Below are 26,586 nucleotides of genomic sequence, written 5' to 3' on the forward strand. Positions count from 1 at the left end.
TGTATATTTATTTGATTTTTTTTTAATATGCATACAGTTGTGTTTTCTTTATACAGTATAACCTCTTTAAATTAATACTCTATAAATTAATATACACTAAAAATTCCCATAAAATAATATAGGTTTATTGTCCCAAATTGATTCTTTTGATTAAATTAGTATATCGATAATTTAATATCTCTATAAATTAATAAAAAAATATAGTTTTGGTGGTCCCAACATTATTAATTTATAGAGGTTTGACTGTATAATTATTTATATGTTGGTCTGAGCATTTGTAATTGTAATAGTGAACCTAAATCTATTTTGAATTTATGGTGAACCTGATCGATTTGAGTTTAAATTTTTTACCACCATGTTTATACTTATAAAAAATTTAATGTGGTCATCAGGTGACTTTTTATTACAAAAACATATTTTACAATCTTTTTAATACTTTACTTTAACATCATTGAGAACTATTTTAATGGTTTTAGAACCAGCAGCTTAGTATTATTTTCAAAATCGAATTAATTTGACCTTAGTCTTCCACATAGTTTTGAAGGGTTTCAATTGGACGACTAAATTGATGCAGCATATTTTCTTGTTTTAAGTCGTGAGCTGAATATATATAATTTGAATATTTATTAAATAAAAATCAATATTAATACAATTTTATGATTATTTGTATCTTGTAATAACAAAAATAACTAAGCCATTGATCAAAAAAAATTCAAACTGGGATTTTAAAATTTCTAAAAATTTATGGTTGTTTAAAAAATCAAAATATAACATATAAGAAAAAATCTATTTTTTTATTATAGGGTTAATGCGATTGTTTAATATCTTTTAATAATACAAAATCAAATAAAAAGAGCTAAGATACAAAACTTCTTATCAAATATTTATTATTCATAATCATTAATCGTCATATATATGATATGTTAATCTAATTAGGTAATTCTGTACTTTTATTAAGGAAAATGTGAGAATATTCTTTTGTATACTATTTATCGATTTGATAGTTAGTTTTAGTCCCTTAATAAAAAGTATAATATAAATTAAGATGGACCAACCTAATTTTTAATAAATTCTGAATTTTATTCTCATGGGGACACGTAATTACAAAATAATGTTGTAATGTTTCTCAATTAATATATAAGGGATGTTAAACCATTGATCATTAATTTTTAACATAATAATTTTAACAGTTTTAGTAATTTATTATAGGTATTTTAAATTCAAAATATAACATATACGAGAAAATCTAAATTTAAATTTTATAGCTAATATAATTGTTTAATTTATTTTGATAATATAAAATTATACAAAAAATGATGGAAGAAATATAAATTGTTATCGAAACTTATTTATTAGAATCATTAATTCTCATATATATATTAGTCATATTTGGTAATTCTGTAGCTTTTATTTAAAGGATAAAAAAAATATATTATAAATTATATTCAATTGATTTTTAAATTGATTGTGAAAACGACACGTGACGAAATTAGCGTGAATGTATAAAATCCAATGTTTCTCTTTTTATATATAAGAGATTATTATTACCTCCCGTACCATGCACGGATACTATTATATATAAACATCAACGACGAAACATACACTTTTGGGTATAATTGAATGACCTTTTTGGAGAAAATATTTTGGAGTAAATTAGTTTTACTTTCTATTCAGCTTTATTATTAGTCCCTCTGTTTGAAAATGCGGTCTGTGCGTCCGAGTACGCGGCGGAAACACGCTCCACGAAGGTCTACCGTAGCGATTTGACTCAACTCGGCCCAAAACTCGGAGGTGTTGAAAAAAGCTTCTTACAATATTCGTTTTTGATCAAAACTTGATGTATTCCACTTAGATGTATGAGATTTAGATAAAACCACGGAGAAAATCGAAAGAAAATGATGAAACCGATGGCAAAAAAAATATTGTAGGGTTACAGGGGAGTTCTGTAGAAGATGAAGTATAAAAAACGCTCTTGCCCTTCATTAAAATTTGAAGAAAACCTAAAAATCGCGTCAAAGTAGTTCAAGTCACTTGGTCAATCAAAATTTGACACATGAAAATGATCTAAAAATTAAAGAAAAAAAAATAAAATTACAAAAACATTTAACTCATAATGCCATCTATTTAAATGCAAAACCTGTTTCGTGTTTTCTATATAACATAAGAATTCATAATATTCTTCACCATGAGCCCATGATCCCACGATCCAACAACTACCAATCTTTTAGATAAAAATTTAACTCATAATGCCATCTATTTAGTTCAATTCTACTTGCATTCAGAAATTGTAATTTCTTAAATTCTTTGCAACATTCCATAGATTCTTTCTAAAATTTCAACTTCAAACCAGACAGTTCTAATGATGGAACCGTTTGCAGTTCCAGATTCAAATTGAAATAGAGTTTTTGGTCAAACGAGCACAACAATAATCTTCAATAGAATCTTTCATTGAAACAAGAAAAATAACGCCGATGTGTTATGGACTGATACTTGCGAAGTCAAGACTCAGAAGATGAAGGTTAAAGTCCAGGTAAGTGAAAAATAAAACGCCTAAACTTTGTTTGCTCAAATAACTTTTCCATGAACCTTTTTCTCTTCTACTTTAATATAATTTTCTTTTTTTCTGCATTTCTAGACACTGTTCAAAGCTAGATATTGCATGGTAAAGAAGAAAAATATAAACAGAATATGTCAATAACATAATTAAATAGGACAATCAACTGTCGACTTGCTAGAATAGGTTTATTTGTTGTCATGGTGATATTTCAGGAAGATTAAAATGGTCTCAACTTAAAAAGCAGATACAAAGCCCCTAAAGTACAACCATCACAAGAAGAAAAGAAAAGACTTAGTTGTAAATTATATCTTAAAAATACATTTATTTCAATTGTAAATTTTTAAAACTAATGCCCGTGCTAAAATAATACCAGTTAATAATATAGCGCCAGCCACTACGCCATAGTAATCCTTCTTGTCAATTCTTAAAATATCTGCTATATAATACTCCTATATAACAGTTACCACTATACATCCTTTAATTATACATCCTTTAATAGGTTTCTCTTTTGGTTAAAAAGGACTATTACTCAAATTTGAAGAATTGTTTAGTAAAGAATCTGCAGAAGAAGGAAGGAATGACATTCATAGGTTACTACCTGACAGAGAAGTTAGTTGAGAACAATGAAGAGTAAAACTCCAAAGATAGATATTGAACTTTTACTGTGTTAAAAAAAGGTATTGATCTTTAGTTATAAGTTTATTTAATCAAGGTGATTTTCTTTTGGTCAGCTTTTGTGAGTCTCTATTGTCATCATCTTCCCTTGAATTTTATTTGTTATCTTGATAACAAATACTGCAAATTTTTTAACTGAACATTATGCGTATGTTGATGAGGTCACTGGTGTCTTGGAAATGAAGGTTGAGTGTGCAACTGGTCTTAGATGCATCTTTACATGTATCGGCTTGGCCAAGCTTCAACATTGATGCAACGAGAAGTGCTTTTGTTCATCTTTATGATTCAAAGTCTGTCTTTTCTATTTAAAAGCAGTATCTAATCGTCAGGCTATATATTGAATCTTTTAACTTTAACTCCCAAATATGTAAAGGTAAACAAGTTATTTTCCCACGATTGTATAGCACCAAATGTCTCACAAACTATCACTGCAATGAGTCACAGGATGGAAACATAAATTTGAAAACTCAGTTCCTAACAAATGTTTGAGCAAGCTTTACTATAGCCTAAGTTTGAGATCTTTCGAACACTAGCCTTCTTCAATCTCTATAGAAGTGTCTTTATCGCCTTCTGGTTTAAAGTGAGACATGGTTTGAGTAACAGCATTCTCCGGTCGTTTGGAGGACAATTATGATGTCCACCATTTTGGTTAACTTGGTATGGAGCTCTAGCCACAGCTCTGTAAAAGAAAAGAAACACAAATGAAAATGCGTTCACGTGGCTGGTGAGTATCTATTATAGGATGAATCATTTAGGAGGACATATGTTACAAGAATAACTAATCTAATTCAAGAAAGAACACTGTAAAGTATCGTCAAGTTAATGTTTACCTGTCTTTCCTTTTAGCAAAGAATCGATGAAGAGAAGCTCTACGTGCTATACGTTCCACCACCTGATTTTCTTGTTGCTGCTGTGGAATAATATCTGCAGAACCTGTGGGCTCGTTGAGATAAGGAAGAACCATGTTGCCTTTGTTGTTGTTGTTACCGACATTGATTTATGTCTGAAGGTTAGACTTAGTCTCAGGCTTGGCTTGCTTTGCCACTCCCATAATCTCTTTAGCTTTGTCTGCAGGAAACTCATTGTATACTAAAACTTGACTTCCAAAGAATATAGTCAACTGGGAACTTCGTAGTTCTGATGATGATTTACTGTAAACCAAAAAAAACTATTTCAGAACAAAACCTTTTCTTTTGTCGGGAATCAAAACCATTTTAAAACCGGGTATTCCATTCTCTAGTTTCAACAAGAAAGAACCCAAGGATCAAAAGAGTAATAGTATAGACCTGAGGTTGGTTTCTATGGCTTTGCCTCCAGATGAGAGAGAGGTTCGCCTTTTGAAACTCTCTGAAAGACAATAAGGGATTTGGTCTCCTTTTGCATCGCATTTTGTTTCCTTGTATAAACATAATAATAAAAGAGAGAATTACACTCTACTTTTACACATATCATCACACTCTAAGTCACTTTGTACTCTTTTTAGACACTTCTACACAGCTTTCCACACACAAAATGTCTATCCTACCATTTTCTCTATCATCCAAAATTTCTTATTTTAAATATCATTTTTTTTCTCTTTTAGTTTTAATCCTCTTTTTCTACGGACATTATCTTCAACCAACGAAGATGAATCGAACATTCGGATCGCATCGAGTCTTTGCTTGCCTTTCGATTTACAAACTAATTTTCTTACTTTTATCAGTTCTCCACTTACCGTCTTCTAAGCTGAATTGCCGCTTAGCGTATTACTACATCTTGTCAGTTTTCCTCCCATGGCCGTAGCAGCAGAAACAAAAATATAAATTAGTTTGGTTTGAGAATCAATAATTATTTTTAGTATTTTTAGTATTTTGTGTATACTTTAACTATTTTAGATATTTACTTTTGACTATTTGTATATATTTTCAAGTATTTAAACTAATTTAAAAGTATCATATTGATACTTGTGTATTTGCATGGTTTTAATCTTCATTCTAGTCATTATATTTGTCATTTGCATATGTTTAGTGTGCATTTAGGTTGCATTGCATCAATTTGTCCTTATCAGGTATTGGAGATCCTCATTGGTGACTTTGGAGACAATTGAAGTGTTTTATAGACAAAAGAGTGATGTTTGAAGCACAAATCGTGTTCCAACTAAAGTGCCGTAGTGACATCGGCGTAGCGACCTCGCCAAGTCGCTAAGACACCACCCGAGCCATCATAACGACATCTGTAGCGACTTACCAAGTCGCTATGGTAGGAGAAGCCAAAACACAAGAATTGACTAAGTGTCTGTAGCGACTTCTGCGTAGCGACATGATCACGTCGCTAGGAGGCCACCCGAGTCAGTGTAACGACATGCGTAGCGACTTACCAAGTCGCTACAGATCCTGAAGGGTTGAAGAGTTAATAGCGACCAGCCTGTAGCGGGATACCAAGTCGCTACGGGCGAAGAATACTACTTTTTTATTGGGTTGACCCAGGTTTGTTGGGTTGACCCAGCTCGTTTTTAGACTCCTATAAATACTCTTTAGACCTAATTATGTATCTTATCTTGTTTTCTCCGTAAACACATTTGCTATTTTGGTGAAAGACTAAAACTTTAGCTTCTCTTCATCTCTATCTCTTGTGTTTATTGATTAATCTTGACCACTAAGCATGATTAACCTTCAATCATCCATGGGTTTTGGGTTATTCATGTCTATTAGTGAGTAGTTACCTTTTGGATTCATGGGCTAGGGTGATTAGGGTGATTAAGTGAAGATCTAGGGTGTTTAGTGTTAGATCTCTTGTTTCCTTGCTTGTCTACTACTCTTAATGCTAGATTAAAGTTGGCCTTTTTAATCTAGAGCTCTAGACATTTTCCACCCATAAGGTGTTTGATGAAATGTCTGAACCAAGTAGAGCTTGCTCTAAACTTGCCTTACCAAATACCATTGTGTTAAGGGAGTTTAGATAGTTAATAGACTCATCCCTAATGATTGCTTAGATCTTTTAGGCTCAAAGATCTTTGATGTCTAGTTGATTAAAGCAAATGAGCATTCTTCTTGACCATAAAACTTGCTTATTTCAGTGTTCTAGACTTAAGGAAATATTTTGATTGAAAGTTTTCCACCCTTAGTTGGATCTTAATCTCCTGAAGTCAAATTCCTAGCCCCATGAGTCCTATTGTCCTTAATTAATTGAAAGCTTGTTTCTTTATTGCACTTTAGCATAGTTCTAGTTCATATCATCATTCAAAACCTATTTGCACTTAGATTAAGCATAGATTTGTATTCTCAGTGCATTGAAATCACCTAGGATTGGTTCGACATCTCATATACTACTTCATTTGATAGGGACCCTTGAAAAGTCCTATTATCAAATTGGCGCCGTTGCCAAGTTCTATTGTGATTTTGACATTGGAATTTAGTCATTTGCTTGAGACTAAGTCATTTTTATTGTTATTGTGATATTGGCTCTGCTTCTTCCTCTTTTTGCATTTCAGGTGTACGAACTTGAGAAGTAGAGGGACTACAAACCTCACTCCTCTAGTACCAGACTTCCAGGCTTTGGAAAGAGAGAATACAAGAAGAAGGAGAGAAGATGAGCAACAGGCTCATTTCAACAGATTGAGTTTTGATATGGCTCACCATCAGAACCATAATTAAGATGAGAGATCCCTTTGGAAGCTGCCCAAGAGGGAAATGGTCAAGGAGCTGCCAACCTTCGACCACAACACCCACAGCGCCAAGCTCGCGCCATTGGAACCTATGATCGCCCTCACATTCATGGTCATAGGTTGGGAATCAGAGCACCAGCTGTGGAGAACAACAACTTTGAGATCAAGTCAGGCTTGCTCAACACCATAGAGAACAACAAGTATCATGGCCTTGCTGCTGAAGATCCATATGATCACTTGTACAAGTTTTATCAGTATTGTAGCTTGTCCAAGATCAATGGTGTTTTTGAAGATATCTTTAAGCTCAAGTTGTTTCCCTTCTCCTTAGGAGATAAAGCACACCAATGGGAGAGGACTCTTCTAAGTGACTCCAACAACACTTGGGATGACTGCAAGAGAGCTTTCTTAGAGAAGTTCTTCTCCACCTCCCGGACAGCTAAGTTAAGGAATGCAATTTTCTCCTTCCAGCAGAAGAACCTTGAGAGCTTTAGTGAAGCATGGGAGAGATTCAATGACTACCAGGCTAAGTGCCCCCACCATGGTTTCACTAAGGAAAGCTTGCTGAGCACATTCTATAGAGGAGCTCTACCTGAGTTCAGAGCAAGATTGGACACCGCAAGTATTGGATTCTTCCTAGGTCGATTTGAAGAGGAGGCAGAGGCGCTGGTTGACAACATGGTGAAGAGTGACTCAGTCTACAGTGGAGAGCATGATTGAGCCAACAGAGGTGATGATCCGCAGCTACGAAAGGACATGAAGTCTCTTCAAGAGAAGATGGATATTCTCATATCAGACAAGGCTAAACAGGAACAAATGAACTTTGTTAGTCATCCACATCAAGAAGCACCTCATGTGGTTAATGAAGTGGATGGGTTAGAAGGTCAAGAGGAGTTATGTTTCATCAACAACAATGGTACTTGGTACAAGAAGGAGCCCAACTTTCAGTACAACAACTACCAGCAAAGACCTTATTCCAACAACCAACAAGGTGGTTACCAACCTAGGAACAACCAGCAAGGAAGCCATCAACCTCAGCAAAACCCTCCTCCTGGTTTCTCCAACAAAGGGAACCAACCTTCTCAACAACAAGCTAGTCCTTCTACTTCTAATCCTCAAGACAACATCACAAATGCTCTACTGAAACAGATCTTGGAATCTCAGACTAGAAGTGAGAAGCATGTTGGTTATGAGTTAAAGAACCTTCACAACAAAATTTATGGGAGCTACAATGAGCTCAACAACAAGTTCAAAGCTTTGGAGAATCAGTTTGCCTCTATGAGTTCTAACTCCAATCGCCAACAAGGAACTCTTCCAGGAAAGCCTGAGCAAAACCCAAAGGAGACAATGAAAGCAATCACTTTGAGAAGTGGTAGAGAGTTGCCTTATAGAGTTCTCATTAAGGATAATGAGAAACAAAGTGGGGAGGTGGTCATCAATGTAGATGATGATGTGGTGATTGTTGATGAGAAGACTAATGAGGAAATCTTGGAAAAGATAGTGGACGCCAAGGGAAAAGGAAAGGTGGGAGAAGAGAAGACAGTTGTAAACAAGAATGAAGTTGCTACTTCATCAAAATAAGCTTCATTCACTCCTCCTCCCTATGAGCCAAAGCTTCTTTTTCCTGGTAGATTCAAGAGACAGCTTTTGGAGAAGTACAAGGCGTTGTTTGAGAAGCAAATGAGTGAGGTTCAGATTACCATGCCTATTATAGATGCTTTCATGTTGGTTCCTCAGTACAGTAAGTTCTTGAAAGATGATGTAGCACAAAAGAAGAAATAGATGGAAGGAATGGTGGTGCTTACTCATGAGTGCAGTGCTATTATTCAGAGATTGACTGTCCCAAGGAAGCTAGAAGACCCGGGCAGTTTCACTTTGCCATGTGCTATTGGACCTTTGACATTTGAGAGGTGTCTATGTGATTTGGGAGCAAGTGTGAGTCTCATGCCTTTGTCTATTGCCAAGAAGCTTGGGTTTACTCAGTACAAGAAGTGTAGAATCTCCTTGGTGCTAGCTGATAGGTATGTGAAGCTTCTTATAGGCATCTTAGAAGATCTTCCTATCATGATTGGGAACTGCGAAGTGCCTACTGATTTTGTGGTGCTTGAGATGGATGAAGAGCCTAAGGATCCCTTGATCTTGGGAAGACCTTTCCTTGCTACTGCTGGAGCTATGGTGAATGTAAGAGATGGCAAGATAGACCTTCATCTTGGCAAAGGAAACATCCTGCACTTTGAAATCAACGAAGCCATGAAGAAGCCTACCGTTCAAGGCCAAGCATTCTACATCGATGAGATGAAGACTCTAGCTGATGAGCTTCTTGAGGAGTTGGCAATTGAGGATTCCCTACAACATGCTCTAACTGTTGATAGGGAGAATCAGATGGTTTAGAACAAAGAGATTAATGACTTTGTGAGGAGGCTAGATTCACACAAGAAGCTTGATGAGAGGGTGCAGTTTGAGGAGCTACCACAAGCAACTTCAGCTACTCAACAAGAGGACAGTCACCAAGATGACTGGAGTGAGCTCAAAGCCCCTAAGGTGCAGCTTAAACCCCTTCCCCATGGTGTAAGGTACGCTTTTCTTGGCCCTAATGAAACTTACCCTGTCATTGTGAGTAGTGAACTTACTGAACTTGAGCTATCTGAACTTTTAAATGCACTTAAAAGATTTAGAAAAGCAATAGGGTACTCACTAGATGATATCAAAGGGATATCACCTACTTTATGCATGCATAGGATACATCTTGAGGATGAATCTATGACTTCTATAGAACATCAAAGAAGGTTGAATCCCAACTTGAAAGATGTTGTAAAGAAAGAGATTCTTAAACTCTTAGATGCTGGTGTGATCTACCATATCTCAGATAGTAAGTGGGTATCTCTTGTGCATGTAGTCCCAAAGAAAGGTGGTATCACTGTGGTTAAGAATGAAAAGGATGAATTAATACCAACTAGGACCATAACAGGTCATAGGATGTGTATTGATTACCGAAAGCCTAATTCAGCCTCTAGAAAATATCATTTTCCATTGCCATTCATTGATCAAATGCTTGAGAGGCTTGCAAATCATCCTTTTTATTGTTTTCTTGATGGGTATTCAGGGTTCTTCCAAATACCCATACATCCCAATGATCAAGAGAAAACAACATTTACTTGCCTTTATGGTACCTTTGCATATCGAAGGATGCCATTTGGGCTATGTAATGCTCCAGCTACCTTCCAAAGGTGCATGATGTCTATTTTCTCTGATCTTATTGAGGATATTGTGGAGGTGTTTATGGATGACTTCTCTGTCTACGGATCTTCGTTTTTTGTTTGTTTGTCCAATTTGTGCAGGGTCTTACAGAGATGTAAAGACACAAACCTCGTGTTGAATTGGGAGAAGTGTCACTTCATGGTTAAAGAAGGGATTGTGCTTGGGCACAAGATTTCTGAGAAGGGGATTAAAGTAGACAAAGCTAAGATCGAAGTGATGGTTAGGCTGCCTCCACCAAAGACAGTGAAAGACATTAGAAGCTTTCTTGGTCATGCCGGGTTCTACAGAAGATTCATCAAAGACTTCTCCATGATTGCAAGACCATTGACCAAGCTGTTGTGCAAGGAAGCCACCTTTAGTTTTGAGGTTGAGTGTCTTGAAGCCTTTAAGAAGCTGAAGAATGAACTTGTTAGTGCTCCCATTGTCCAACCACCATGGAATCTTCCTTTTGAGATCATGTGTGACGCTAGTGACTATGCTGTGGGAGCAGTCTTGGGGCAGAAGAAAGACAAGAAGACACATGTGATCAACTATGCTAGTAGAACTCTTGATGATGCCCAAGTGAAGTATTCTACAACTGAGAAAGAGTTGTTGGCTATTGTCTTTGCTTTTGAGAAGTTTAGGAGTTACTTGGTCGGGTCAAAGGTGATTGTTTACACTGATCATGCAGCATTGAGACACCTTTTGGCAAAGAAAGATGCCAAGCCAAGACTTTTAAGATGGATTTTGCTACTACAAGAGTTTGATCTTGATATTAAGGATAGACCAGGGGTTGAGAATGGTGTAGCAGATCACTTGTCTAGGATGAGAGTGGATTGTGGTATACCCATTGATGAAGGACTTCTAGAGGAGCAGATCATGGCCATTAGAGCAGTTGAGGCAGTTTGTGAAACCGGGAAAAAGCTTGAAGAAGTTAAGGCAACTGATGAGAAAGGTCCTTGGTGGGCTGATTTGGTGAACTACTTAACTTGTGGGAAGGAGCCATTGGGGCTTGAAGGATATGCCAAGAAGAAGCTCTACAAGGATGTGAAGAGATACTATTGGGATGAACCTTACCTCTACACGCTTTGTAAGGATCAACTTTATAGAAGAGTAGTAGCTGAAGAAGAGATCAATGGGATCCTCACACACTGTCATGGATCATCATATGGAGGTCACTTTGCTACATTCAAGACTGTTTCTAAGGTTCTACAAGCTGGATTTTGGTGGCCACACATGTTCAAGGTCACACAAGACTTTATCTCCAAGTGTGACTCATGCCAAAGACGAGGCAACATCACCAAGAGGAATGAGATGCCTCAAACCCCAATACTTGAGGTGGAAGTGTTTGATGTATGGGGAATAGACTTTATGGGGCCTTTTCCATCATTTTTTGGCAACAAGTACATCCTAGTGGCTGTTGATTATGTGTCTGAATGGGTTGAAGCAATTGCAAGCCCCACAAATGACTCTAGGGTGGTTCTCAAGATGTTTAAAAGCATTATCTTCCCAAGATTTGGAGTCCCTAGAGTGGTCATAAGTGATGGAGGATCACATTTTATCAACAAGTTGTTTGAAGGCCTCCTCAAGAAAAAGGGTGTGAAGCATAAGGTGGCTACACCCTATCATCCTCAAACTAGTGGGCAAGTGGAAATTTCCAACAGGGAAATCAAGTCTATCCTAGAGAAGATTGTGGGAACTACAAGGAAAGATTGGTCTAACAAGCTTGATGATGCACTTTGGGCTTATAGGACTGCTTACAAAACTCCTTTAGGCACTACACCATTCAACCTTGTGTATGGGAAGGCTTGCCATTTACCAGTTGAGCTTGAGTACAAGGCATTGTGGGCTGTTAAGTGGCTCAACTTTGCCATCAAGACAGCTAAGAAGAAGAGACTATTTCAACTCCATGAACTTAATGAGATTAGACTTGTTGCTTTTGAGAACTCAAGGATCTACAAGGAGAAGACTAAAGCTTTTCATGACAAGATGATCTTGAAGAGAGAATTCAGCCCTGGTGATCAAGTGTTGCTGTACAATTCTCGGTTGAAGCTGTTTCCTGGGAAGCTTAAGTCTAGATGGTATGGTCCTTTCAAGGTTAAAGAAGTGAGACCATATGGGGCAACTGTGTTGTGGAGCAATGATGGAAGAGACTTCACAGTCAATGGACAGAGAGAGTTAAGCTCTACATTGGAAGCAACACAGAAGGAGAAGAAATTTCGGTTCCACTCTCCGATCCTATACATGCCTAGTCTCAAAAGAAAGGAAGTCAAGCTAGAGACTTAAAACAAGTTCACTTAGGAGAAAGTCCCATGTTTATCCTTGTATATATTTTTATGTTTCCTTTTTCTTTCTAGGATTGTTTGGTGTTTGTGAGTGAGTCTTTTCAGGTTGCTAGTTGATCAAAGGTGGAGAAGATGAAGTTGGACGAGAAAAAGGCACCTGTAGCGACTTGGTCATAGCGACATCACTTGGTCGCTACAGAAACCTTTTGGAAATTTGGCTAAGGGGTCGTAGCGACCTCCTCGTAGCGACCAAGTGTAGTCGCTATCGTAGTTAGCGAGCCATCATAGCGACGTCCGTAACGACTTCATATGTCGCTACAGGTTTTCAAGCAGAAGGAAATTTTTCTAAGTGTTCTGTAGCGATTTCCCACGTCGCTACGCCGACCAGGTAACCGAACCCAATTCGAAAACCGGTTCAATTCGAGTAAACCGGACTCAATTTTGGAAACCGGTTCTTCTTCTCCTCTAAACCTTTGTCGCGTCTCTCTCTCTCTATTCTTTTTCCCTTCTCATGCCTCTCTCTTCTCTCAAACTCTCTAGTATTCACACTCCATAACTCTCTCATTTCTTCACCGATTTAACTGATTCCGCTTGCTATCATTTCGAAATCTCTCCCTCTGTGCATTCATCTCGATGTTTCTTGCTAGAACAAGCTAGGGTATGTCAATTTTTGAATTGATTTGTTTGAGCCCTAATGTTTATCTTTTGCAAAGTTGTTGCATGTTTGATTTCGGGTTCAATCCTTGTTCATTATGCTTATATTAGCTTGTTTAAGGGCTGGGTTGATGAATTTCATGGTGGATTTGCTTGAATTGAGAAATTGAAAATTGGGGTTCTTGGTGAAACTGTCAATTCGGAAATCGTGGGGTAGCAGCTTGTTTGTGCTTAGGTTGGTTATCAGTTGATGCTCTGAAATTTCTGTTAAGAGGCAATTTCATTTGAAGCTCATTTGTTTGAGAATTTTGTATAAAAGAGTATCTCTTGCATTTGCACTTGAAGCTTTCATGATCTTGTGAGCTTCATTTTAGCCTTGTTCTTATGCTATTTCAAGTGTTTAGTTTCAGGTACTAATGACAAGAACCACTAGAGCAGTGGGGAAAGGCCAAGATCATAATCCGCCCAAGAGGAAAGGGAAAGAGACTGTGGAAGCTCAAGAGGAAAGTGATGACAGTCTTGGCAGATTCATAGACGATGCGCTGAATGCTCCAACTGAAAGTGAGAATGAGGAAGAGTTACCAGTGCAACAAGCTAGCGAGCCTAAGAGGAAATGAAAAATGGTTATGTCTGGTCCCCAAAAGAATAGGAAGGTCAAGCCCACGAAGCCGCAGCTGCTTGCTCACCTCCGAGATGGAATCACATGGGCCCCGACTAGATTTCCTGATCCATTGTTCTTGAAAGAGACCGGGCTATATGATGGAGTGCTCCAACTGTCCAAGAACATGGGATATGAGACACTCATTACCATGGAGCCTCAACCCCTATATGAAGATGCTTCTTGTCAGTTTCTCTCATCACTTGAAGTGTTTCTCTTTAGTGAGGAGAAAGCTCAGCTTGGTTATGGGCGGATCCAGTTCAAGATAAGGGGGAAACTTTACAAGATGGGCTTCAAAGAGATCAGTGATGTCATGGGCTTCTCAGACGATGTCCGCTCAGGAATTCCTACAGATTTTGGTATAGGTGACAGGGTTTGGCCGATCATTGCGGGAAAAGAGGCTAGACATCCCTAGCGCAACAAGAGCGTAAGCATCCGGCATCCGGTCCTTCGGTATGTTCATCGCACCCTAGGCAACACTATCCTTGGGCAGCGAGAATCTAGCAATGTCTTGGATGATGGGTTGACTCTAATTGGTCTTGCACTCGAGCCATTGTTTGGAAGAGCAGCTATATATGGTGTAGAGGAGGATATCTTTTCAGACTTCTCAAGAGTTGGGTTCTTCGTCAAGAGGTTGATGTATTACAAAAGTTGGGCTTGGATTACTCACGATAAGACACCCCAACTGAACATAGGCGGGTTGATTACACCACTGATGAAAGCAGCATGTGTCTCTCTTGGAAATGAGCTTAAAGGCGCTCAACCCCCTTTGTATTTGGATGGTCCTTACATGAAGAAAACCAAGTTTCTTTCGGGAATGTATCAGGACAAGTACGTCTTCTCTTTCCACATGGATGGTCATCATGCAGAGCTTGTGCTGCCTTGTCCACGCGAAACCATGGTCAATCGAAAATCCGCCATCGTTTTTGATATCCCATACAACCTACAGCTTGGCCAGCATGGTCCCCTTACCCGTGTACATGATAGAAGGAAAGTGATGGCAAGACAGTCGAGTGCCAGTCCTTCTTCTACTGATGCTACTTCAGTCTCCCTCCATGCCCCAGCATCCAGTTCACGAGATGCTCCGGAGATTGATGAAGAAATGCCCACACTCTACGGTCCTAACCGTTACCACTTTACGCCATTTTCCAGAGCTCTCCCACAGGGCCATTTGCGTGATGCCCATGAATACATTGGGAAATTAGAGGGGTGGAACAGAATTCAAGACAGGACCAACTACAAGCTGAAAACCAAGTACACAGCTCTTAAGAAGACGGTGAAGAAGAACGCTCAAACTTCAGCCAAGTTTATGAAGAAAGTTGGTGATCTCTTGGTGAATGCTGGCATCGGAAGCTGTAGTGCTAATGACTTTGATGTAGTTGAGACTTCTGCTACAAGATCTAGCAACCGGATCCCTGTTGATCGCCAGCGCCGCAAGAGGCGTAACCCATCTCCTGTTCGTGGAGACTCTGAGAATGAATCTCCCTCATTAGACATTTCAGAGGAAGAAGATGAATGTGATGAGGTGAGAAGCCAAAAGAATGAGGAAGAGGCTGAGGTTGATGAAGATATCCAAGAAGCTGAAGGCCATGAAGAAGAAGGCGAGGCAGAAGAAGACGACGAGGCTACTGCCTCAGATTCATCATGAGGTATCTCCACTACTTTACCTTTGTACATATTTATTTCCCTTTCTTTCATTTGTTTTATTTTCGGTATCTCTTCCTCTCTTGATCACATAGAGACTGTGTGATTTAAGTGTGGGGGGAGGTACCAAGTTGCTGATCATTTGTGTGTTTCATTACAAAGTCATGCATTGTAGATACTTTTATGCATTAGAAAAAGCCAAAAAAATCTGAAAATTTTGAAAAAACTCAAAAAGAAGCATGTAGTTACATTTGCATCTTTAAGATCGAGTCTAGAGCATTCATCTACTTGCATAGAAAATCAAAAAAAAAAAATTAGGAGTCTTTAAGCATGCATATAGGATGCATTCATTCATGCATAAGGGGCTAGGATTGAATCAACCTTGCAAAGAGCTCATGCTTAGTACTCAATGTGATACCTTTTGTAATCATAGTAAGTAGCTTGAGCATCCTTTGAAAAACTTGTAGACTTCGAGCCTTGAAAACTCCTCTTTAAACTCATTGATTGTTGAAACTTCTCATCATTGAAGCCAACTCCAAGCTTATTTGAACTGAATGAACTTAATGCTTCTTGCTTATGGTCTTTTGTGTACTAAATCATGGCTATACACACTTGAGTTGTCTCTCCTATTTTGCCAATCTTTTTGACAAACTCAAGTGGTAGTCCATCCCTTAAAACCCTTCCCTCCTTTCAAGCCATCATTGATTGTTGAGTGAGGTCTTTTTGGAAAGATTTACATGTGTATAATGTTGAGAGTATTGGGATCGACAATGCTTGGTCTCCATTATTTGCTAGCTTTAAGACTCATGTTGTCTAGCTTCTAGGATGGGATGGGAGTGTTATAAAGTTTGATCTTGGGAGTATGAAAAGTGGTGAAAGAAAAGGTAGACTCTAAGAGCTCAAAAGAGTTTAGGTCACTAGGGATAAGTAAAATAGAAAGTCTAGCTCAAGATTGTGGAAAAGAATCTAAAGCCCCCAATAAAAAGAAAAGAAAAGAAAAAGAAAAAGAAAAAAAAATATAGAAGTGAAAAAGAAAAAAAAAGAGAATAAAAGATGGGGGCTAGTCAAAGAAAGAATGAGCTAAGTGAATGAAAGTGTAAAAAATCCCTAGTAGACTTCAAAAGAAAATTAGAGTTGTAAGTGAGAAAGTTCTCTTGAGTGTTTTGGGATATCTTTAAGTGAGTGAAAAGAGTGAGATTTGACATTGGAGAATAAGTGTAGAACATTTATGTTTGGGAAAAGGCTAGGACAATGGAGATTGAGCACTGTATGCATGAGTTGATCCTTTTCTTAGATATATTAAGTGTAATGTCAAGTGACGCTACTTTGTTTTTGAGAGCAAGCCACCTTGAAAGATAATTTTAAGCCTCTTGTTTCACTTTGCACTAAAGTCTTTTCTTATCAAACCAAATGATTTGGACCATTTTACCATTTGCAAGAATTCACTTTTGATTGTGCTTAATGAATGTGAGAGTTGGTTGATTGGTGTTTATGTGGATTCTTGATGATGAGTGTAGAGATCAAAGGAGTATGATAGGCATTGAGAAGTTAGAGTTGGAAAAAATTTTTGCTCTTGCTATTTGTTATGATTATGTAAGGATATCATGTTGATGACTAAAAAGAGTTTCTTTTGGTTATGAGCCCCCTTTTCAAATCTCTTCTCCTTGATCTTGAAAGTTTACTTGTGGACAAGTAAATGTCTAGTGTGGGGGAGTTGATATCTTGTGTATTTGCATGCTTTTAATCTTCATTCTAGTCATTATATTAGTCATTTGCATATGTTTAGTGTGCATTTAGGTTGCATTACATCAATTTGTCCTTATCAGGTTTTGGAGATCCTCATTGGTGACTTTGGAGACAATTGAAGTGTTTTGGAGACAAAAGAATAATGTTTGAAGCACAAATCGTGTTCCAACTGAAGTGTCGTAGCGACATCAGCGTAGCGACCTCGCCAAGTCGCTAAGACACCACCCGAGCCATCATAACGACATCTGTAGCGACTTACCAAATTGCTATGGTAGGAGAAGCCAAAACACAAGAAATAACTAGGTGTATGTAGCGACTTCTGTGTAGCGACATGATCACGTCGCTAGAAGGCCACCTGAGTCAGTGTAACGACATGCGTAGCGACTTACCAAGTCGCTACAGATCCTGAAGGGTTGAAGAGTTAATAGCGACCAGCCTGTAACGGGATACCAAGTCGCTACGGGCGAAAAAAGAATGCTTTTTATTGGGTTGATCCAGGTTTGTTGGGTTGACCCAGCTCGTTTTTAGACTCCTATAAATATTCTTTAGACCTAATTGTGTATCTTATCTTGTTTTCTCTGTAAACACATTTGCTATTTTGGTGAAAGACTAAAAATTTAGCTTCTCTTCATCTTTATCTCTTGTGTTTATTGATTAATCTTGACCACGAAGCATGATTAACCTTCAATAATCCATGGGTTTTGGGTTATTCATGTCTATTAGTGAGTAGTTACCTTTTGGGTTCATGGGCTAGGGTGATTAGGATGATTAAGTGAAGATGTAGGGTGTTTAGTGTTAGATCTCTTGTTTCATTGCTTGTCTACTACTCTTAATGCTAGATTAAAGTTGACCTCTTTAATCTAGAGCTCTAGACATTTTCCACCCACAAGGTGTTTGATGAAATGTCTGAACCAAGTAGAGCTTGCTCTAAACTTCAATCATCCATGGGTTTTGGGTTATTCATATCTATTAGTGAGTAGTTACCTTTTGGGTTCATGGGCTAGGGTGATTAGGATGATTAAGTGAAGATGTAGGATGTTTAGTGTTAGATCTCTTGTTTCATTGCTTGTCTACTACTCTTAATGCTAGATTAAATTTGGCTTCTTTAATCTAGAGCTCTAGACATTTTCCACCCACAAGGTGTTTGATGAAATGTCTGAACTAAGTAGAGCTTGCTCTAAACTTGCCTTACCAAAGACCATTGTGTTAAGGGAGTTTAGATAGTTAATAGACTCATCCCTAATGATTGCTTAGATCTTTTAGGCTCAAAGACCTTTGATGTCTAGTTGATTAAAGCAAATGAGCATTCTTCTTGACCATAGAGCTTGCTTATTTCAGTGTTCTAGACTTAAGGAAGTCTTTTGATTGAAAGTTTGCCACCCTTAGATTGGATCTTAATCACTTGAAGTCAAATGTCTAGCCCCATGAGTCCTATTGTCCTTGATTGATTGAAAACTTGTTTCTTTATTGCACTTTAGCATATTTCTAGTTCATATCATCATTCAAAACCTGTTTGCACTTAGATTAAACATAGATTTGTATTTTCACTGCATTGAAATCACCTAGGATTGGTTCGATATCTCATATACTACTTCATTTGATAGGGACCCTTGAAAAGTCTTATTATCACATATATATTATGGATGTTTTATATACACTAGATCTAAAAATAATTAATATATATAAGTATAAGTCTATTTCGGGTACATTCGGTATCCGAAATACTCCAGTTCAGATCGGATTCAGTATCGGTTCTCTAAATACAAAAAATTTGAATAATTTGGATATTTAATCAATTTCGCTTCAGGTTGTGTACTACTTTTTTGCACCGGATCGGTTCGGTTTTTTGGATTCGTATTTTTTGCCCAACCCTAATATTGACATGAAAAACAAATAGTAACATATTTTAGAAAAAATAGACATGCACAGACGTACAGGTCAAAGTCTAGTTTTTAGTTCACATCTCTCGTTTTATTTAAAATATTTATATTGATGTTACACATACTTTAAGATCATAAAATATACATATAGTTACAGAAAAAATGATTTGATACTCACTTAAAATGCATGTTAAACTTTTTGTTTTATGTATTAAAAAAGTTACATACAATTTCTAAAAACAATAGCCAAATTAATGATTATTTATTTTTGAAATGTTATCTCTAAATCTATTAATCATTTAATGTATTAAAAAATCAGTTAATCGAAAGCTAAATTTTTAAATACAAGAAACTTCGAAAATGAAAAATTAAAATTAAAAAAAAATTCTTCCAAAGTTTAAATATATGAACCTGACCGGAAATAACTTTATCCGAACTAAAATTATGGAACTCGGCTCGAAATACAGAAATATACGAACGGATTCTATATCTATATACCAAAAATACCCAAAAAAATCGAAATATTTGTTTTAAACCCCGAACGGATATCCGAACGCTCATCCCTATTTCACATGACTAATATAATTGTTGTCACTATTTATAATTAAAAAGTAAAGGCTCATTTGTTTGTTTCTGGAGAGAATATAAAATCTAGATTTCCATCTGCTATGGCCTCTAACCATCATTGGAGCTTTTCTTTGTTCTTTGTGCTCTGCTTCTGAAGGTAATGAAAACCGAATCGGAAGTTTTGTTTTTGTCTGATTTATTAGATATGCTTTTGTTTTGTTTTGTTTTGTTTTGGTTTCCCCTTGGCTCATTAGAACAACAACAACAAAAAAGTTCTCCACTTTACAACGATTCATTACGTTTTCTTATTTTCACCTGAATCGTGTTGGGATCTTGTCTTAACTTGAGAAAGTCTGTCCTAATGGAAATCTTATGTGAGATTCGAGCTCTAGATAAGGTCAACGCACAAAGGATACACTTTATTTTCTAGTCCTTTTATCTGTTCCAATAGATGCATCTTTCCATGTAAATTGAGTCCCTTTCTTGGCTTTGTTTTGTTACTATGATTTTGATTTTGACGTGGTGTTGTTCCGTTTTACAGGAATAAAAGAGGAGATTTTTGATCTTGGTGGAAAAAAAAGTAACCGAACATGGAAGGAGATGTGATTTCGGGATTTGGAGAGAGACACAACAATGTAGATGGGAAAGTGCTGCAGAGTTTCAAGAAGAGCTTTGTGGATGTTCAAGACATTTTAGATCAGAACCGGCTTTTGATCAACGAGATCAATCAGAACCATGAGTCCAATCAACCCGATAACTTGAGTCGAAACGTTGGTCTTATCAAAGAGCTCAACAACAATATAAGAAGAGTAGCTAGCCTTTACGGTGATCTCTCTCATTCTTTCTCAAGATCAGTGGATGCTTCATCAGAAGGTGAATCTGGTGGAACCATTGGGATAGCTAACCAGAAGAGATTTAGATCCGGTTAGTAGAATATATTACCGAGAACCACCCACCAAAGTTGATCATTGTAGACCATATATTCAAAGAATACTCAGGTAATTGATTGATTAGAAAGAAAGAGAGTTATACTACTGTAATATCACTGTTTGAATGATAGTTTTACTACCTATGTTTCACCAAGATGATATTCAGATTAAGACAGTTCTTAATTGTTTTTTTTTTTGTTTACATTGAAAACTCCACTTCTTCAACCAAATTGAAGAAACTTTTTGTGAGAGTTTACACGTTTCAGTTTATGATTGTTCTTAGAGCATGTGAGTCAAACCATATGTAGTTTTCTTTGAATTCTAAGACGGCACGCAGTTGTAGTTGCAGGGTACAACAAGATTGATGTTGTTGGAATTGATGATGTGGGTAGACTAGACTAGCACGGCAGCCAAATTCCATTGTTATTTAGCTGCAATCTAAAGGCAAGTTTATTACACTGAAAACACCATTTTTCTAGTTTGCAAAGATGCCAAATGCCAAAACTCCAGTTCAGTTCTGTTTTAGTTTCCTTCTGCACTCACTGGTCTAACGGCGAATGACTGGTTTGCTTGAAACAGCTAAACTTAGACAGGCTACTGGGACAAAATGGCCCTTGTTTTTCTCTGAGCCTCAAAGGCCATCCCCTAGATTTCGATGAGCCTTTTTCATAGATTATATTTTGATTTTTGACAAGTCTTCCCTGAGTTCTTGATATATTCAGGTAAATGTTAAAATGCATCCATAGTGAAAGTATAAAACAAACAAGAAGGAACAGAGTCGACTCAGATTCCAAGTTACTGAGAAGTGGCTTAAGTAGCCAAATAATTCAAGCTCAAATAATTCTCATCAATATTCTTATATATGTAAACGATATAAAGAAGCTGTTGTTTATCTATGGTTCGTGTATGTGTTTCACAGGTACCATTCCGGAAACATGACATAAAGAGAAAGCAACATGGCTCATTTTATTTATCTTCGCCGGCACTTGGCCCAGAGATATCTTCCAGTAACTAACCCCGGTGGGTATAGATCAGTAGTCTGGTCTGAACCAGCACTGCGTATTGCATCATTGCAATGTGTGTTGTGTGTAAACCAATAAGACAATGAAGTTGCTAATCTTAACCCTTGTAACTTTATTGTTCCCCTACAGTGAGTGAATCACCAAATCACCAGATCAACCAGTTGCTAATTAAAAAAATATGTATTCTGTTAGAAGCACAGCTACAAACTACTTTTATTTACCAAGCCATTGAGGTAAGGTAAAGAAGTAATCAGACAACTTTTACTTTTGTGCAACGTAGACACCATGTATATATATCTTTATATAACTCCACTTCTTGTAAATTACACATTAGCAGTATTGTGGCTCTGCCATCTCATCTTTTCAACATAATTCACATTCTTGAAAGTCCACACATTCTTCAGAGTTTTGATCAAGTTTCACCCATGTTAAGATAATTTTCTGTAAAAGAAATGATTAGACATATGCATACGTAGGCACATGATCTCAAATGAAGTCTTACACTGACTAGCACACATGATCTCAAATGAAGGTTGTTCGAAGTAAACGAAGAATCAAAAATGACGTCAGTGATGACTCCAACAAAAAACGCAATACATGTGTTAACTATAGAATCTGATACTATGTATCTATGATAAGAGCAATATATTCCAAGGGGTACATGGTAATTTACTCTTGACTAGATAAGAGCAAATAATCATAGTTAGTATAAAGTAACTGTGGTTTAGTTAATGCTTGAGCTTTATAATAACAGTGAGGGTTGAGAGAAGGGTTTATTGAGAGTTTGAGTAAGCTAATAGAAGGGAGAGTGATGATCTGAGTGAGAGAGATCTTAATCATAACCTTTGTAATTCGATTTTCTATTGAATAAAACAGTGTTTCATCTTTAATGATCAATTTTAGTTACTTTTGAGATTCTAATCGTATCAAAGTGGTATCAGAGCCGTTCGATTCCGGAGACCCATGTCGACTAAAACTGAAATCGATCATGTGCTGAGACAGATGCAACATGGCGTGAGGAGGATGAGACCGTTGGTTGCGGAGCAACAACCGGAAAGGGACAGAGTGAAGTTCCCGAAGCCGGCTATGGTTGTCCGAGAGTGGTGGAGCAGATCCTCATACCAGGATCAGATGGAGAAGCGCTGGATCGAAATCGCTTTGGCGGGTGGTACCTCGATGGAGGAGATAGAAGAGATCCGAGCCATGGTGAACCGTGACAGGCCAGTGATGACGCCTGAGGAAGAAAAGAAGAAACGGTTGGAAACTCTAGCAGAGTGCCATTGCTTGATTGATCGATGGGATGAAGAAGATGCTGCCAAGAAATCACTGGAGGAAGAGACGTTGGCTGCAGAAGACTCCGATCTGGGTCATGTTGAAGGATCCTTGAAAAGTCTCTGTCCACAACCGATTCAGCTGAGGCTTGAGAGGAAGAATGAACTTGCGGATGATGATCAAGCGGCTTCTCAAGAGAACCACAATGGTGAAACCTTAATTTGTTGGCATCAAAAAGTGGAGCCATACTTTGAGAGGGGTAAAGATGCACGAGAGGAGTTGCTCGAGACCAGGAAGCAGAAGTGTGCCCACCATGTGTTCGATCAAATGTCTGAGAGAGGTGTAAGAGCAACAAGGAAGAGAAAGCGTTGGAAGGAACTTTTTCTAGATATTGAAAATCATTTGGAGGATACTGTAAGCTATGAAGATAATGCTAACGTGGAGATGCTGGGAGTACAAATAGAGAACACATCTAGAAGACAAAGGAAAAGTTTGTTGGAGTGGCTTAACGGAGTAAGCTCATGTCGATTGGTGCACAGCCGTCAACGAGTTGACAGGAAATGGCTGCTCATGTTCAGAAAGAAGAAGAGAAAGAGGAAGAGAAGAACAGAGAAAAACTGTGGGTCTGATGACCGGTCAGAACGTTGCAAGAAGACCAAAAGAAGGTTGCTGAGTGTAATGACGAGATGGATGCAACACCATGTGGAAGAGACTGCTGAGAAAGTGAACAAAGAGACAAGTGTAGAGATGGAAATACGCACTGATCAAGTGACTGGACAGAGTTTGCTGTCGCTGAAAGTTACAGTGGAAAATCAGAAGAGTAAAAGGCGACAGCAGCTTAGGAAGGAGCGTATCAAGTCTATCAAGAAGGAGGATCATTGTAGGAGTATGAAAAAAGAGAAGAGGGAGTCTGAAATGAAGAGAAGCAAGCTTGAATTAGAGCGACTAAAGGTGAAGCAGGAACATAATAAAGCTCTGAAGAGACTAAAGAAATGGAAGAAGCATAAGTTCAAGCAGAAAAATCAGAAGGGAAGTATGAAGCTAGATGGTGCAGTGATGAAGATTAAGAGATTGCTAGCTGACACAATGAAAAAGAGAGCAGAGCTGAGGTTTGAGTGTATGGTTCAGGGAAAGCCTCTACTCTTTGAGATAGGATGGACGAGGATCTTGTGGAATTGAAAGAAGCATAAGACCAATCACATGAGACAGAATATCAACAGTATCATGACTGCAAGGTTTAGTGATCATAAAGTGAGTTTGAGAGATGCAAGAATGGGGTATAAGGTGACAAAGTTCAAGCACGAGCTAGAGACTGAGCAACTACTGCAGGGACGTAAGAAGGGGCTTAAGCTTGCGAAGTGGATGAGGCGTAAGCTCAAACTCAGTCACAGCTTAGAGTGCAATCATCCCATATATCTCTTAAAAGTATGGAGTGAGATATCAATGAAGAGACCTTCAGGTAACTATATTGCTGTGATGTGGGACTTAAAGCAAGGACTTGATCTGTCTTGAAAGCAACATAGGTACAAGAAAAGGAACAACAAGAATCAGTGGCTGCATATGGTGGAGAGAATGATCACTTCTAGTGCTGCGGGAAAACCAATGTATCTACTCCTGCAGAGCAATGAAGGATCTGAGCACGTGATTCGCAGCGAATGGGATCCAGATGGAGCAGGTTCTGGTCAATCAAATAGGATAGAAAGAGCTCGCACTGATGAGGGCACCTTTCCATTGGATCTTTACGGGGAAACAAGGCTTTTAAGACCCACCACTCAGGCCGTACGAGCTACAAATCGTGGTACAAGGGGTATGGTCAGTGGATCTGATAGGGTTCTGTTATTTGAGAATTTGATGAAAGTAAGCTCTGAAATTCAGAAGGGGGAAGAAATCAGTTTCAGGGTCTTGGTACTAAATAAGGTTACCAAGACTGTCACGATCTTTCATAGTTGGATGAGAGGCAGCTTGATTCTTATCATGAAGAGTGAAGATACAATCAAGGAGGCTAGCAGGGTCGAGTTCAGGACGGGACCATTTGAGAAACACAAGTTCAGGATCTTCTCAGGTGACTGGTTGCATTCCCCAAGACCACCAGAGCTGCTACCTGGTTCATCACATCAGACTGTGACTGTCTTTCAAGACTGTAGAAGAGCTGCTGTGTGGATCACAAAGGAAAATACAAGGGGGGATAAGCTAGGTGTGGCGAGGAAGAGGAGCGTGTTCAAGAATCTTTGTTGCTACTTGATGCAACTTTCTGAGAACCACATCATGGAAGATGGAAAGGTCGTTCTTTACTTCAACCTTGAGGACAAGGTTGAATTCAAAGGGGGAAGTATTGATAAGAGCAGTATATTCCAAGGGGGTACTTGGTAATTTACTCTTGACTAGATAAGAGCAAGTAACCATAGTTAGTATAAAGTAACTGTGGTTTAGTTAATGCTTGAGCTTTATAATAACAGTGAGGGTTGAGAGAAGGGTTTATCGAGAGTTTGAGTAAGCTAATAGAAGGGAGAGTGATGATCTGAGTGAGAGAGATCTTGATCATAACCTTTGTAATTCGACTTTCTATTGAATAAAACAGTGTTTCATCTTTAATGATCAACTTTAGTTACTTTTGAGATTCTAATCGTATCAATCTACTCGTTCCTTACGTGATCTCAAATGAAGGTTGCTCGAACTTTGTTCGACTTTGATTCTTTTTTTTGGTCAGAATGACTGAACCATTTTTATTTGTTAATTCTTCTGATGTTGTCATAATCTTGACATCATTATTTACCTTTAGAGATATCAAGATGTGAAAAAAAAAAACAGATATCAAGATGTGGAATTGTTTGATACTAAATATAAAACAGAACGGCAGTGGATCCAAAAAATTCAAGCAAAAAAAAAACAGAGTAATAAACTCGAATAGTATTAATACAACACTTTTATCCAAGAACAGCATACAAAAAATCTCAAAATAACATTTATTAAAACTAAAATTATTTTTAATATAGTATCTAGATATATGGTTTAGTGATTAAGATTTTCTTTGTCAAAAAAATGATTAGGATTTAGTGTTTAGTATGTTAAAGGTGATTAGGATTAGGGTTTAGAAACTAGAGTAATATAACATTTTCTTGTAAAGTGAGTGTTATTCTGAAGATTTTTTACCTCTTAAATACTATTTTTATGAAAAGAAAAATGATTAAATATGATAGTTTGAAGATTTTTTTTTTGTAAACTGGTTTTCATATTGAAATTGCAAAAGGGGAAATAAAAACATACAAACATATAGCTTAAGTCTGATATGGGCTTGACCCAATTAGTTACTCTTTAAGAAAAGATACATATTTAAGGAATTATAACTCAGTTGGCATTTTTAATGGACAAGGCCCAAGTAAAGAGACCCAGTAAAGAGGCAGTTGAAACGGTGGAGAGGAATAATCGAGAGATCAATCTTGAGTCATCATGTTCTCCGCTTATGATCAGACTCGGAGGAACCAGAGCTGGGTCATCACCGATAATGCCCTTGGATTTGCATACCTGAAGCTCTAAAGGCGATTTCGAAGTTGCTTATCAATGAGAGAGATGATAGCTTGAGGCGACTTGAAGTTCTGGCTGTGAAGTCGGGAGTTGCGCTCATTCCAGAGACAATAGATAGTGGCTTGCGTTGCGAGCAGAGACAGGCGCCAGATGTCCCGATTCGTGCGGTTGGAGAGTAATTGTTGAACGATGTCTTTCCAAGTGGCGGTGGCTTGCAGATCACAGCGAGTTGTAATATTGCTCCAAACGTTTGCACTGAAACGACACTCAAAAAGAGGTGATTTCTAGTCTCATGAGT

At 37.7% G+C, this 26,586-nt stretch overlaps 1 protein-coding gene, 1 non-coding gene and 1 pseudogene across 7 annotated transcripts; 1 reads left to right on the forward strand and 2 right to left on the reverse strand.

Annotated features, from left to right (window-relative positions):
• Window positions 1–3,731: 3,731 nt before the first annotated feature.
• Window positions 3,732–6,151, reverse strand: LOC108808402 (protein TIFY 11A-like; annotated as a pseudogene).
• A 1,162-nt stretch (window positions 6,152–7,313) lies between these two features.
• LOC130497217 (small nucleolar RNA R71) lies at window positions 7,314–7,420 on the reverse strand. The gene has a single exon (XR_008936227.1). It is a non-coding gene; the product is annotated as a small nucleolar RNA R71 (small nucleolar RNA).
• A 12,170-nt stretch (window positions 7,421–19,590) lies between these two features.
• LOC108806655 (protein ELF4-LIKE 4) lies at window positions 19,591–21,801 on the forward strand. 6 transcript variants are annotated; one of them, XR_001942579.2, is made up of 3 exons: window positions 19,591–19,700; window positions 20,085–20,541; window positions 20,810–21,801. XR_001942579.2 is itself a non-coding variant. In XM_056989535.1 (2 exons), exon 2 carries the CDS (start codon window positions 20,134–20,136, stop codon window positions 20,470–20,472), a length of 339 nt encoding a protein of 112 aa, XP_056845515.1. In that variant the 5' UTR covers window positions 19,780–19,940; window positions 20,085–20,133; the 3' UTR covers window positions 20,473–20,655. The 6 variants fall into 6 exon arrangements, 1 of the variants encoding a protein (XP_056845515.1); XR_008936007.1 differs by lacking the exon at window positions 19,591–19,700 and adding an exon at window positions 19,779–19,940; XR_008936009.1 differs by lacking the exon at window positions 19,591–19,700 and adding an exon at window positions 19,779–19,940 and having other exon boundaries at window positions 20,816–21,801.
• Window positions 21,802–26,586: the final 4,785 nt, after the last annotated feature.

This window comes from Raphanus sativus, chromosome 6 (genome assembly GCF_000801105.2).
Source record: "Raphanus sativus cultivar WK10039 chromosome 6, ASM80110v3, whole genome shotgun sequence".
NCBI classification, from domain to species: Eukaryota; Viridiplantae; Streptophyta; class Magnoliopsida; order Brassicales; family Brassicaceae; genus Raphanus; species Raphanus sativus.